The sequence below is a fragment of the Etheostoma cragini genome, chromosome 16, assembly GCF_013103735.1.
Source record: "Etheostoma cragini isolate CJK2018 chromosome 16, CSU_Ecrag_1.0, whole genome shotgun sequence".
Taxonomy (NCBI): domain Eukaryota; kingdom Metazoa; phylum Chordata; class Actinopteri; order Perciformes; family Percidae; genus Etheostoma; species Etheostoma cragini.
Genome location: NC_048422.1, coordinates 9,781,695 through 9,796,230, shown reverse-complemented (window position 1 = coordinate 9,796,230; position 14,536 = coordinate 9,781,695). Strand labels below are relative to the sequence as shown.

At 40.9% G+C, this 14,536-nt stretch overlaps 1 protein-coding gene across 3 annotated transcripts in view; it reads left to right on the top strand.

Moving 5' to 3' along the window:
• The window catches only part of plppr1 (phospholipid phosphatase related 1), a 52,383-nt gene that overhangs the window by 36,717 nt on the left and 1,130 nt on the right, over positions 1-14,536 (top strand). For all 3 annotated transcript variants that reach the window (XM_034896559.1, XM_034896556.1, XM_034896558.1), the window contains 4 exons: positions 3,815-3,947; positions 7,767-8,017; positions 9,068-9,244; positions 14,141-14,272. In XM_034896559.1, coding sequence (XP_034752450.1) covers positions 3,815-3,947; positions 7,767-8,017; positions 9,068-9,244; positions 14,141-14,272 — 693 coding nt within the window. The remainder of the gene's footprint in view (positions 1-3,814; positions 3,948-7,766; positions 8,018-9,067; positions 9,245-14,140; positions 14,273-14,536) is intronic.

Below are 14,536 nucleotides of genomic sequence, written 5' to 3'. Positions count from 1 at the left end.
TGGTGTTTGTTATGGACAATCCATGACTAGCACAGAAGTCCAACAACAGACAACCACTCTGGTTCAGATCAGGGAGGCTGTTCCTCCCAATCACTCCTCTCAGAGTATCTCCATCATTGCCCACGTGTGCGTTGAAGTCCCCCAGCAGAACTATGGAGTCCCCCACTGGAGCCCCATACAGGACTCCATTCAAGGTCTCCAAGAAGGCCGAATACTCTGAACTCTTGTTTGGTGCATAAGCACAAACAACAGTCAGAGTTTTCCCCCCCATCACCCGCAGGCGTAGGGAGGCGACCCTCTCGTCCACCGGGGTAAACTCCAACGCAGCGGCGCTCAGCCGGGGACTTGTAAGTATCCCCACACCCAACCGGCGCCTCACACCCTGGGCAACTCCGGAGTAGGACAGAGTCCAACCCCTATCCAGGAGTATGGTTCCAGAACCGAGACTGTGCGTAGAGGTAAGCCCCCCCAGATCTAACTCGTAGCGCTCCACCTCCCGCACAAGTTCCGGCTCCTTCCCCCACAGAGAGGTGACGTTCCACGTCCCCAGAGCCAGCGTCTGCCGCCCGGGTCTGGTCCGTCGAGGCCCCTGACCTTCGCCGCCACCCATATGACAACGCACCCGACCCAAAATGCCCTCCCCCCCAAAAAAGGAGACGGGAGGCGGATCAATTAGGTTCACTTGTGTATGTGAAGTGGTGTACAGAGTAGAGCCCGACCGATATATCAGAGGGCCGATATTATCAGTCTGTATTGGCATTCATAACGGCTGATTTAAAAAAAAATTTCAATATTCATTCATCAGAATCATTTATAATGGCACTGTCAACCATGTTATGAGTGTTGTCATTGCATAGTTTGTCCACCAGAGGACGCTCTACAACGTCCCTGTTGGCAACACATTTTTTTGTTTGTTAATTCTTTTTGTTCAAGGGAGTTTAAGTTTCATATCTAAAGTTTGTGTTGTTATACATTTTATTTATCAGACCTTTAATATAGTTCAATGTTCCTCTGTTCTGTTGTGACAATAACACACATTATTATCGTATTATTTTAGTGAGAACTCATAAATCACCACAAATAACTAATTTAGGGAAATCTGTTTGTTTTTGTATATCGGCATATCAGATTTTTAAATAATCAAATAGTCACATTGGTATTGGCCTTAAAAATCCTTTATCAGTCGGCTCTAGTACAGAGATTGTAACTTTAGGTTACGGGGCGGCCAAAACAATGTGCTCTGTGGAGCTGAGAGTGACTGCATGATTGGATAATAATTCCTTGTTGGGTTCATTGGTACACCTTCCATTGCTCCATTAGTTACTCTATAGAAAATTAAGGAGAGGTGTTTTGGTCCTTATGATGGGATGTTGAGCCAGCTTTGTGTTGTATTACATATTTACAAGTTAACCTTCTTTAAATTTAATTACTAAGATCCGTTTTTGTCAAATTTGAAAAGATTATCACACATAATAGCCACAGCTTGTAAACTGTAACACTTAAGTTTTCTGCTGCCTCAGGCTATGTGCTTAATTCTTTTTCAAAAATCTCTACTTTTGGCAATCAGTATGATGGAACGAACTGCACCATGAGACAGTTGTCACATTGAATCTGTGAGTGAATAAAAATGTGAGTAGCATGTAACGCATACAAAAAAAGGTAGTCCTAAATACTGTGGGCAGTCACTGTTTGTCATTTTTATGTCACAGGTACTGAATTTTATGGACTTTCAAGGGTATTGGGAAGCGGAGCTGCCTTAAATCTGTTACGCTGTTGGGTGGGTCAGTGTTATTAAGACAGCAGATGAACCAGAAGTCTGTTCTTTTCTGTTTTATGTCAGGCAAATGCCTCCTAAGAATGAGATTAGCATGTTCTTTTGTGTGTCTGTTGTTTAACCTTTTCATTTTCTGCTCAGATACCACACAGTTTGAGCTGGATGCCAAGTTGTGCCTCAGTTTTCTGACATTACATTTTAAGATAGTTGTTTCCAGTCACTTCGGTTCAGTTTCCATGACATTTGTATAAAGGAGAGTGTGGGTTACACAAGTTGAAATAAGACGATCAGTCAGCGGAAACTAACCTTTTCAGTGCGGAGACAAATACTGAGGCAAAAAGGAAACGTTTCAGGGAATTACTTATCATCAGCATTTCAAGGACCCAAATGGAAAAGAACTGATTTTAATAAAGTTATATTAAAAGTTTGCCAGTAGCTGACTCACTGGAGATAAAAGGTACATCTGAGCTGCTTTCATGGCAAAAGTGACCTATAGCATAGCTGTCTGTTTGAACATGCAAAGCAGTTTGTTGACTTTGATTATAGAATTGAATGCCTTTTATTGTAATTATACACATAGATTGAAGCAAACTGTTTTTCCAGTGTCAACATGTATGTAAGAGAAATACGGAATAAAATAAGTAGTGCAAAAGAAAAAGGGGGGTAAGGTGCTAAGTTGTAAAACACTATATACTATACACATATAAAAATAGAAAGATAAATATGGTTTGTATACAGTGTGATACATAGTGTGAAATAACGATATTGCCCAGTAATGAAGTTGCACAGAATTATCAGTTTTATCAAAAATATTAAATATTGCACAGTAGGTGGGTAGAAGAAGGTCTGGGGGTAGGGGTAAGACTGGGAAGTGAAGTCAGTGCATGTGTGAGTTCAAAGGGGTTTTGGCTTTTGGAAATAAATTGTTCTTCTCAACGAGGCGCTACAGGTGCATCAGAACAAGGACTGGTCGTTTCATATTATGTATATACACAATGTTTGTATAGGCCCATTTTGTTTTGATTTATACCATGACGTATTCCTTTAAACAACCCAAGATCTATAGCTTGTAGTGAATTATGTTACACTACAGTTACAATGCTGTTACACATAAACTGGCCCTCCATTTCGGACGTGCAAAATTACACTTATTTTTTCACTAATGCTCAGCTGTGACTACATGATACAAGTTGCCAACCTTTTAAAGTCACAATCTGTTTCAACAAAAAGTCATATTTGGGTTATATAGCCTTTGAAGACTGATTTTTCTGGGTCATCATGCATCAGAAGACGGCATCTTCTTTCATGATGCATTGATGAGAGTTTCATTTGGTATTTGCATGCTTTATGTCAGTAGGAAGTGTTTGAAAAGATTAACTCGGCCTTCTTCATGCTGACAAATCCAGACAGGACTGAATCCAGGGCATAGCTTTACACACACGTTTATGTGACGGCTGTCAGTCCCTTTTTGTTCTTTTTTTTTTTTTTTTTTCAGCATCACAAAATCTCTCTCTCTCGCTGCTGATGAATGGATTAGAATTACATTCACAAGAACACGTTTATGATAAAAGAAGAATTCAGGACGGATGGAAAAACAAGAGTTTTGTTACCTGTCCTTGGGGCTCAAAACAAACTCTTTTATGAACACAAACACAACACACACACCAGACCAAAAGCACGTGTGTGCACACATACACACTTACTGTATGCACACACTCCCATACACATATTTTTTTAGCAGTCTGTATCACCCAAGGCAACGGGCAATGAGTTTCATTTTGTGTGTCCAGAAGCAGGTTTTCCATTAGACCCGATGTAATGTCCACACTACAATGGACCTGAAGAAAGGTTGCATTAAGACACAGTGGTTTATGTACACAGGCTAGACAGGGGCACAATGTTCCTCTGCCTTGTAATGGCATTGCTAACGATGATTTCTTTTCTTCCCTGTCTGTCTGTGTGTGTGTGTGTTTCTTTCTCAACTCTTCCTATTTCTGTTTTGCTCTCTGGCATTTTCTGTGTATTTGTGTGCGTGTGTAGATCTTTATTGGCGAGGTGTCCATGTACGTGATGAAATCAACGAGGGAAGCTCTGCTGGCCCAGGAGAAAACCATTGTGACAGGAGACTGTTGTTACCTCAACCCCCTTATCCGCCGCATCATACGCTTCATAGGTAAGGAGGACTTTGTGCCAAATAAGTCAAACTGCCGGACGCTCCTTCATGTGGATGGCACCAGGTAGTAGCTGACAAGTCAGAAACACGTTACATCACACACACACACACACACACACACACACACACACACACACACACACACACAAACAAAATGTGTGTCACACACAAAACCAAGACTCTTATTTTCAGTGTTATCGTAGCATATTTCTTACATGGCAATTTCCAGAAACCCCATGTCGTAACCCAAGGTAAGATGAGACTAAAGGAAAACTTAGACAACATCAGGTTCTAGGTCACATGTCAGGGGACGAGAACATTCGGCTAATAATAAACAAACCTGTCCTTGAATGAACATATGTTTGTGTCTCTACAGATTGAGCGAGTCTAGGCAGCTGCATGCTAAGGGAATGTTTGGCTCCAGGACTGTCTCCTTTTGGAGCTCGGTGGGAACAGGGTAAAGGGGCCTGACACACTTTAGCATACATCCCAGAGAAAACTAGGTTTTAGGTGAGCATCTTTTGCTTTAGCGTTATCGATATCTGGGCATAACACAATTGACAGCTTGAGTGAGAGATACAGTATATACATCTGGAAGAGACACAGCTACCCCACCATGCCCCCCTGTAGATCTGCCTCTGCCCCTAACCTTCATGCGTCTTGAAGTCAAGTTGCTCCTGAGCTTTTCTACAACCGCAAGTGTGAATCTTAGTGTATGGTATCTTATCTTATGGTATACACTGACTATCCATGGTAAAAAAATAAAAATAAAATAATAATTGAACAACGTTCGGATGTACTGGTAAAACCGAATTCTGAAGGATAATTTTTCTGATTTGAACCATTTCACTTAGTTCAGTACAAAGATTCACACTCACTGACAGTGTAGTTGGTTTTGTTTTGTATTTTGCGGCTGAGTGATCACATCACCATTCATAGTGCAGTGGCATTCAGGCACTGCTATTGACTGTCTTCAGTTTCATTTTGTAGAAAACGATTCAAGTACTGCTTACAAGGTTAATAGTTCAGTAAACAATGCACCTGCAACATCAGGATTGTTTCTGTGGCTTTCACAGTCTTTCAGTAAGCTGGTAAGCTTTTACCAGGCAGCAACGGCTGCCGTATATCATGGATAAGCTGACAGTTGAATGTGGGAGCTGTCAGTCACCTGTGAGGGGAGCTCCAATGCAAAAAGCTATCAATTCAAACAGTAACCCTGATGATTCAGAGCTAGAGGATTCGGGTATTTAGGATTAGCTCGTTCATGTTCGGAACACCTCTGGCACCATATAGAAAGGACAAATGTATCCTACAAACTAAAGAGGGTGCGCCTCCATCAGGGAATGCAAGCAAATACCAACAAATATGGTCATCAAGACATCAGCAACCTTTGAATGACATGATATGTGACGGGATCATCCTTTCCCTGTTTTGTCGGAGACAGGTTGATGCACAGTGGAGGATGAAATGAGAAGATGAGGTTAACAGGGATGGCAGCGGCTTCCTCTAGCCAAATATGCAAACCTGAGGTCGTCCGCATTAATTAAGTTTTACATCAGCAGATTTCCATCCTCCTTGTTTTGTTGCTAGAAAATAAAGTACATAACACACTTGCCTGCAGAACACACCTGACACTATAAATAGTGACCTTATGGTAGCTGCGGTGCTAATAGGTTTTATTTGCTGCTGCTCTGAGGTGTTGATGCTAGGAATTAGGGCAGTAGCCTTAAATGATGATGCATGTCAAGATCATGCAAGTGTGTGTGTGTGTGTGAGAGTGTGTCTGGGTGTGTGCCCTTGAGTGTATTCAGTAGGCAATAGACTTGGCGATAATGATCAATGGGCTGCAGTTAGCGATGTGTAATAGGCTTTGTCTATGGCTGGCCAACAGTTGCAAACACCTGAGCATTGTTCGAGTGTGAATACAATAATATATGTTAAGTTATAGGGAAATAAATATTTAATTTGCATGGACATGCAGATCAACGAAAGAATAGTTAGCTGCTCTGTATTCCTTCTGGGTTTAGACTTTGACATCCATAATCTTATCATCAGAGGGTCGCAGGTGGCTGGAGCCAATCCCAGCTCCCTCGCTTTTTTTCAACGTTTTTGTCATTTTTTTCAGTGCAAAAACATTTTTGTCCCTTATTTCAAAGCTTTTTTTATTAATAGTCAATACAGCTAATTTTGAGTATAAACAAAGCATAAATTATTAATTATTTTGATTTTGATATATCCTCAGTTTCGGAGGATGTTGAGTGGATCACAGACTGGGATGCCAAAGTTTAGTCAGGGTACTGTTTTGAAACAATTAAATTTTTTTTTATTAAAATGCTATTAAATTCAATAAAACACCCAAAATGCAATGAAAGTACTCTTAAATTTTACCTGTAAAGAACATGTTATGGATTCCATACAATGTACATCCATGCATCCATGTCATTTTTGTGCAATGTGGTTGAAATAAACCCATATTTCTTAATATAAAACGCTGAAAACAGGTCAAATATGACCCGAGGACTACACAAGGGTTAATCTTAGGTAGGTAAACTTGCTGGTTGAGTCTTTTTTTCTCTGTTTGAATACAGCAAACTGACCAGACTGAATGGATTTCAGTAATTCTTCAGTGAGGGGAGCCAATTGGGATCAAGTCCAGCTGTGATGCATTTACTGCCGCCTCTCTGAAACGGCATTAGCCACTAAACGAAATAGAATTCAAACGCCCTGTGTGAATCCAACCTAGGCAAGGCAATATATAAAGTATTCTCTAGCTTACAATAGAGCTGCTTTGCTTTCGCCGCTATTAAAGGTAATGTTTACAACCTTGCGTAGGCTACATGTGCCACCTCTCAGAAAGGGCTTACGAGACATCTAGCTACGACCTTTGAGGATAATACTTTACAGCCACTTTACCACAAAGCTTCAGTAGAACTTGGCAAACTGACAGACTCTCAGCTATCTGTTCCAGTAAATGAGTTTGTCTGCTGGACTTTCCTGGCGTAATCAGAAATGTATTCTTCGTTTTTAAATAATATCCCTTCAACTTATAAAACACTCATCAAAAATTCATTAGGCAATATGCTTGATTTATATTTCCGTCTGCTCCCAAACAATCTCTCAAATTTGTAGGATCACCGAGGCTTTTAGTTTCACGCTCTCTTGCTCCCTCCCTCCCTCCTTCCTGTCTCCCCACATCCTAATCCCCCCCCCTCTCTATTTCCCTCAGTGATGCCCTTCACACAATTGACCCCCCCCCCCCATCCCCCTGCAGCCCCCCCCGGATGAGAATACAAAGCAGAGTAATTTCATGGCTAAGCAGGCCAGATAATCAGTAGTCATATTTCACAGCAAAAGGAATGCAGACGCAGACGTTTGTCACTGCACTCATTCAAATAAGATGCTATTTATTTTCCTCCTGTGTGTTTATGTTTCTTTTTCTTGGCCAGTTGTCCACTCTTCTTTTCTTCCATATCAACATTTCAGTCCAGTGTTTCTGTAACGTAAAATAAGACATTACAAAATCAATACGGTTTGCATTCAAAGTTCCAAAGTAGAATTCTTTTCAGCGAATAATGTTAACATTATATATTCTGGAGTTTTAGCTCTGCCTAATGACAGTTGGGAGCTTAAGTGCCAGCGCTGGGAGCCAAATAGTCACAGGCCAATTTAACCCCGGATACAAGGTGATTACACCATGATGCAAGGACGGAAGTGTGTGTTAAGCTCTTAAGGCTTTGGGTTATGTGTTTATGTGTTAATGTTGCTCTTCTGTGGGTTTTTATGTGCTATAAACTCTCATTGTGTGTCTGTGTGCCCCAGGTGTGTTTGCATTCGGTCTTTTCGCCACTGACATCTTCGTCAACGCGGGCCAGGTGGTGACGGGAGGGCTCTCGCCCTACTTCCTGTCCGTCTGCAAGCCCAACTACACCGGCACCGAGTGCCGTTTTAATCACCAGTTTATCATCAACGGCAACATCTGTACCGGGAACCCTGTCGTTGTGGAGAACGCTCGCCGGTCCTTCCCGTCCAAGGACGCATCGCTGAGTGTTTACTCTGCTGTTTACCTGACGGTATACAATATAATTTCTTAAGCACAAGCCATATGTTTTTTCTTTCTGTTTGCATTTTTTGTTCTTTTCATTTAAATCAAACCACATAATAGTGCAGACAAACAAAAAAAAACTGGAAATTCAGATTTTGTTCAGCAGTGAGCAGATTTAATTAAAAATCAATGTCAAATGTCAAATGTCAAATGTACTCATTTGGGACTGAACTTTGAATTTTGGAATAATGAAGAAAACACCCAAACAATCAGAAATGAATAGATCTTTTTTGTCCGGACTGATTAAAGATAAATAAAGAATTGTAATTTAAAATAGGCTTTGAAAAGGTTTGGATTATTTGCTGTAAAAATGCGCTACATAGCCCATCCATCTTTGATGGAGGAATTGGCAAAGAGGGACTTCATTTTTCTTGAAAGTGCGTGGAGGAATGTCTCTCAAAAGTGTAAGCTCATGCATTTTTTGAAAATTGGCTGGAGGAACACATGAAGAATGGCTTTTTGAAAAGCTGTGCTTTGATATCAGAGTGACAGAGGGACTCAGCTGCTGGAAGGGTAAAGGAGACTGAGCATAGGTGCAGATGTTATCATCAGGAGCAAGAGGAATACAAGGACAAGTTGTTGATGAAAAGAGAATTTCATACTCAACACAACTCCATACACAACTCCACGGTCTGACGTGGGAGAGGGTAAAAGTTCGAGACGTGAGAACAATATAAAGAAGAACGTGTGTTTTAAAAGGCTCCGTCTTCACACAACTTTCACAGAACAGGTTCTCATATTACATTAATCTTTTATGCCCTGTAAAAAAAATTTTTTTTCACTCATATGATGTAAGTTTTTGTAACCGTTTTATTGTGCAATGGAGACTTTGTGCTCTCATGAAATGGTAAAATATTTGATTCCATTTATGGATGCTCTGCATGAGATTGTTTCTGTTCTTGTCTACTGAAAGAGAGGAACAGGGGGCTCTTTTTAAACCTATAGGACACAGTGAAGAATATATATAGTGTTTCATGTTTGAAGTCTAATTTTATTTGCCTTCTGTCCTCCTTTCTAGATGTACATCACCAGCACCATCAAGACTAAGTCCAGTCGCCTGGCCAAGCCTGTGCTCTGTCTGGGCACACTCTGTTCGGCCTTCCTCACCGGCCTCAACCGAGTCTCAGAGTACCGAAACCACTGTTCGGACGTAGTGGCTGGATTTCTACTGGGATCAGCCGTCGCTCTGTTTCTGGTGAGGACGATGCGGAGTAAAAGGCTTGGGGAAGTGTCGGAGTGGTGATTAGAAAAGAAGAAAAATGAAGAGACGGTGATTATTCTGAGGGGGATTCGGTTCATGACTCATTTTCAAATCACAGCATAGTGATAGTCTTTTTAGCTGCATTAATTGGAACAGACTCAAACCAGTATATAAATGATACATTTAGGCTGCAGCTGCTACAAAAGCCCATAATATGGTTTTGATGCCTTTAGTGACATTAATACACGCGTCTGTAGAGGTCACATGGTGTATGTGAAAGTTAAATGTGCAGCAATGTAGTCATGCACTGTCTTCCTAAACACTAGTTTGTCAAAGGAGCAGTTTGTGAAGAGGTGATAGAGGGAGAGGATGTGAAATGGGATGAAGCATGGTTTATACTGAGCTTTAAGGAGGTTCAGATGCAGGTGAGTTAAGATAGAGGGGAAATGGCAAGGATGAACTGGTTGATGGGTGGAAAGAGGAGAAGAGAAGAAAGGAGAGAAAATACTGAGGTGACACCTGGATTTCTACTGAGATCAGCAGTCGCTTGAGTTTTGAAAGAGCTCAGGAAGGAAGGGAAGGGGAAGGCAGAAGGGTGAGAAGGAAATGGAGGGAAACTAGTTGTTGTTCAGAAAATGATCCAGGTAAAGGAATCAGTGATCTAATTAACTTCTGGTTTTGTACTCCTGGCAAGGTAAAGCAATGTTAAAGAGTTGTTATGTTAAAGAGATCTTAATGTGTATCATTGAAACAAATGTCATGACAAGGTATACATTGGGCAGACCGGACCGAAACAATTGTCCCTGTTCTTCCCCCTCCTTCGGTCTTTAATGTAAAACCAGGTCAGATTCCTGTTAAGAGTTGTAAAATCCTTTAGTCAGACATCTAGTTGTATGCTGTGTTTAAATCTAGGGTAGTGATTACAAGTTGTTTTTTATGGTTTGAAGTGGAAAAGCCCATTGAGGAAAACGGAAGGTGAAGGGAAACCCCCACAAATGTAAAAAAGATGAATTTAACAGTCTCAAAGGCTTTATTACATGTTAATTGCTGCAGGGCCCGAGCCTTTAAAGCAGGATGAGGTGTGTAAGAGAGGGTAGGGAGGAGGAGGCATGGAGGGAAGACTCAGGATGGATTCAAAGGGAAACTCTTTAGATGCTCTGAGGGTGATGGGAATGTCAAACGTTCTGCATGTATTTTGTCATAAATTAAAATCTTCATTTTTATTTATTCATTTAATCCTTATGGCACCCTTGGGAGCATAGGGCGTCCACCATGGATCGGCACCTCCCTTTCCTTCTTGCCAGGATGTCCCTATTGGTCAAACAAAATGTTCACTTTATGATGCAATAGATGGAATGTATAGGCACTGCCAATGTTATTACAGATCCATCTGAGGAGACCATTAATTCCATGGTAGTCCTTTTCATTCATAACCACAAATCAGCCTTATGGTGGTGTCAGACCCAGTGCTTGTTGGGATATTTCAGTGTGGACCAAAATGGTGGGCTGAGCAAGTGAAAGACCGACATTGCCATTTATGGCAATGCTACAAATTGCTATGTGACAACGTTTTTTTAGCTTTAGACAATGAGTTAAAAATAAATATGGAAAAATATGCCTGTACTTTAAACTGATTGTACGCATGCCTGAGTGTGACATGTTTGTGCAGACACAGTACTTTAGACGTGACAATGATGTTAGGAATGGATGAGCGTTGGATTATAATTTACAGACAGCTCCACAGGATGGTGAGGAGTGGTTTAAATACTTGGGGGAGTTTCCAAGGGTGAGCACTACCAGGGCAAATTAATCCTAGAGAAGATGATGTTCAGATAATGATAGATTGTGGACTGAATTAATGAACAGATTACAGTTTATGTTACGTTCTATATGTTATGTTTACCCATAATGCAAACCACCCCATGAACAACTCTTTTTGTTCTGTATTCTTTTATTTTGTCCATAGAGGTCAATGCTCCAGCAACACTGATATTACTAGTAGGAACAGCATTATTGTAAACCACATATCAGCTTGTGGTCATCATCAGGGTCATTCCCCCCCCTTTATTGTCTACTAGTAGCCACCATACCTGCTCTTGTCTTTGACGTTGTGTTTTGGACTTGCAAAGAAGCTAAAAGCCAGTGATGTGTTTTTGTCAAACTTGTCACCCAATCTTCGTTATAGCGTTGTCTGAGCCCTCAATGTAATGACAATAAAGTTACTTTGAACTTTAAAGCAGCTTGTCCTTGGACCATGAGGAGTAGAAACCACATCAGCCCACTCTTTAGCAAATTAGCTTTCAATGATTGAGGTGTAAAAATTGACATACATTGAGTTGGTGAATTCCAGGGAAGACAGACACAAGAAAGTCAATCACCAGCTTTTGAACCTACTCATTTCCACCTTATTAACAAACTATGACCTAACAGTCCTAATGAAGCCTATCAAGGTCTTGGCATCTGAAAACCGAGGCCATATGATGGACTGCTATCTGGAGTGAAAATAATTGGTACAAAGAGAGTGGAAATCAGGTATAACTCAAATCCCCATGCTATCAGTGCAGACAGCAAGGAGATCTGAATGGACTCATCAAACAGAAACTGCCTTTGGTCTTACAAGAGGTTTGTTCTCTGCCAGCTGATTGAGGGATCAGTGTTAAGCACTTGGCAGTGGAGTTCCAGGAGGATGTTGGAGACAGAGGTGTCCACTTGATCCAAGACAAAGTAGGGGCACATGCTGACTGCCTGCCAGGTCTGATAGAAGCAAAGGCCTTTGAAATTTAAAATGGCTTACAAACTTCACCTCACATTCAAGGCTTTCAAGGTATGTAGAATCGCTATATGAATGCAATATTTGACATATGTTCAGCTCCCAACATGCAGATGTGAGAACCAAAAAACATAAGTCATGTGTCAGTTCAATTTGGACACAGTTTTCTTGGGACAAAAATTAGAGCCTGGGGCAAGAGAATGTGCAAGTTTTATTCAAAAGCTCAAACGAGATATTTCAACATGTTCATGAAAAGTAAATTTCACTATGTTCACCTGAGATAATAGATGGCAGCTTGGCCGAGCATGTCTTAGCATGGAAGACAGGCGCAAAAATGGAAAGAAAGCAGCCTTCCTCAGTCTTCGGGGATGCTCTTCAGTTGAGTGAAAACAAGAAAGTGGAAACCATACTGAAATTAATTTGAATCAAGGAGGATAGTTGTAGATACAAAGATGTTTTTATCCAAGGTGAAGTGGTTGGTTTGGGAGCACTAGAGAAGCACTGTCCATGAACTTCCTCAAACACGGAAAGCTAAAGCATCCTCCCAGAATTGAATCACCTTGCTTCATTTTGTTCTTTGCCACAGCCTAAGGGAAAGTTTGGCCTGAGGGCAGACTTGGCTGGGGGTGGTGGTGGGGGGGGGGACTTCCTCCTCAGGCTGCCTTCTTTGATTAAACAGTCCATGCAGGAGTACGGAAATACGGCAACCTTGGTTGTGTCTCTTTTGTTAAAAGATCCTAAGAAAAAATGTCTACGAATTTTATTAACAGACATAAAAATGAAGAAACAAGGCATCTGTTAACTGTGCTGGGCGTGGTGCCATGCCACAAAGATGAACCTGCCGGGGCATCTCCGTTGATTGTATTAAACTATGGCTGCCTTTTGTAGACTCGTACAATGTTTGATTGAGGTTTTAAACCCTTGTAACCGTTATATTCAAGCGATAACTGTTCCAGAGTTAAATAATATGATCGCATCTCTAAAAAACTCATGGGTGCTCTTACAACTAATTGGAGTCTTATATCATAGTGACACATGGGCCGGCAGGCAGTCTGATTTAAGGTACAACTAATCTCACTTTAATGTGGACATTAAGTGACATCTTTTAACGATGGTAGGACTCACATGCTCCATTATACCACTTGTAATACTACTCTGTCTGATTAGGAAGTTAAAACGTGTCTTCAGGGACTGGATGCATATACACACCCTTGTGTTTAGGAGGTGGAGAGATTTTTGGAAAGCCTGCAGTGCACTGCGTGTGTTGATATCATTTGGTGTATCTCTTAAGGCGTACGTTAAACCATGCTAGTGGCACAGCTTTAGGGTTGGCACTGTCAGTCTGTCGGTTCACCGCTTGCCTCTGGACTGGAACATCTCAGCAACTATTGGATTGATTGGCAAGAATGTTTCATTCTTGGTTCCCAGACGATGAAGCCTATAAGGACTTTAGTGAGCCCCTGGGTTTCCACTGTTGAATGGATTACCCTGAAATTATTTGGTACAGTAATTTGATTTGGTCGATGGTATTTTAACTTTTCAGTTCACCATCAGGTAAAATCCTTTCCCCTTTTCTTTGCTTTGCCCAATTCTTTCTTTTACCTTCAAAACTAATGACATTCCCATCAGTGGGAGTTTACTTTTTTAGTGCCAATTAGCAAATGATTCCACGCTAACAAGCTTAAATAAAACAACAAGGTGCACATTATAACTACAGCAGCAGGCTATGTTAGCATTGACATTGTTAGCATGTTGATTTAGGCATTTAGCTAATAGCTCTGCTGTACCAAAGTAGACTCTTGTTATAACACTATAAATGTGTATTTAGACAGTTTGTTTTATTAAGTTTGGGAAAAAATATGTTGGCTGTGTTTAAATGAACAACGTTAATAAACTCACGGGTTTATTCAACTTAATTTCCAACGATCTAATGTATAAACCTTATGCGGACCCAGCCTGATTTGATGAAAAAAGTCATACCAGTCACAACATAAGAATGTCACTGCTGAAGCTAACTTTGCCGTTCTATGAATAAATCCTTGATGTTTCAGTTCGATGTCTGCCTGTGTCAATATTAATCTACCTTGCTATTAATGTTGAACTGTCCTCACGTTTTACAGGGTATATGTGTTGTGAACAACTTCAAAGGCGTCCACAGTGCAACAGCTAAACAGAAAACGGAAGACTACCGTGGTCTGCCTCTGATGACTTTCCCCCGTGTAGAGAGCCCGCTGGAGACCCTCAGCGCACAGGTACCTAAAAACACTTAACCTGATTCCCAAAATCCTAATCTCTGTGATGCACATTCTCTTTACAAATGAATTGACAGAGCTCCCTTGAGACTGTGAGCTTAATAGAGAAATTAACCTTTAGAATTAAGTCTACTGTGATTTGCTGTTCCTGTATTGTGTTGTAATTTACATTCATGTCCTGCTTCAAGTAGTAATATCCTATATTTCCCGGATTTCCCATTAATCAACTAAAGGCAAGGTTTACAGTCACGTATTTAGTTGACC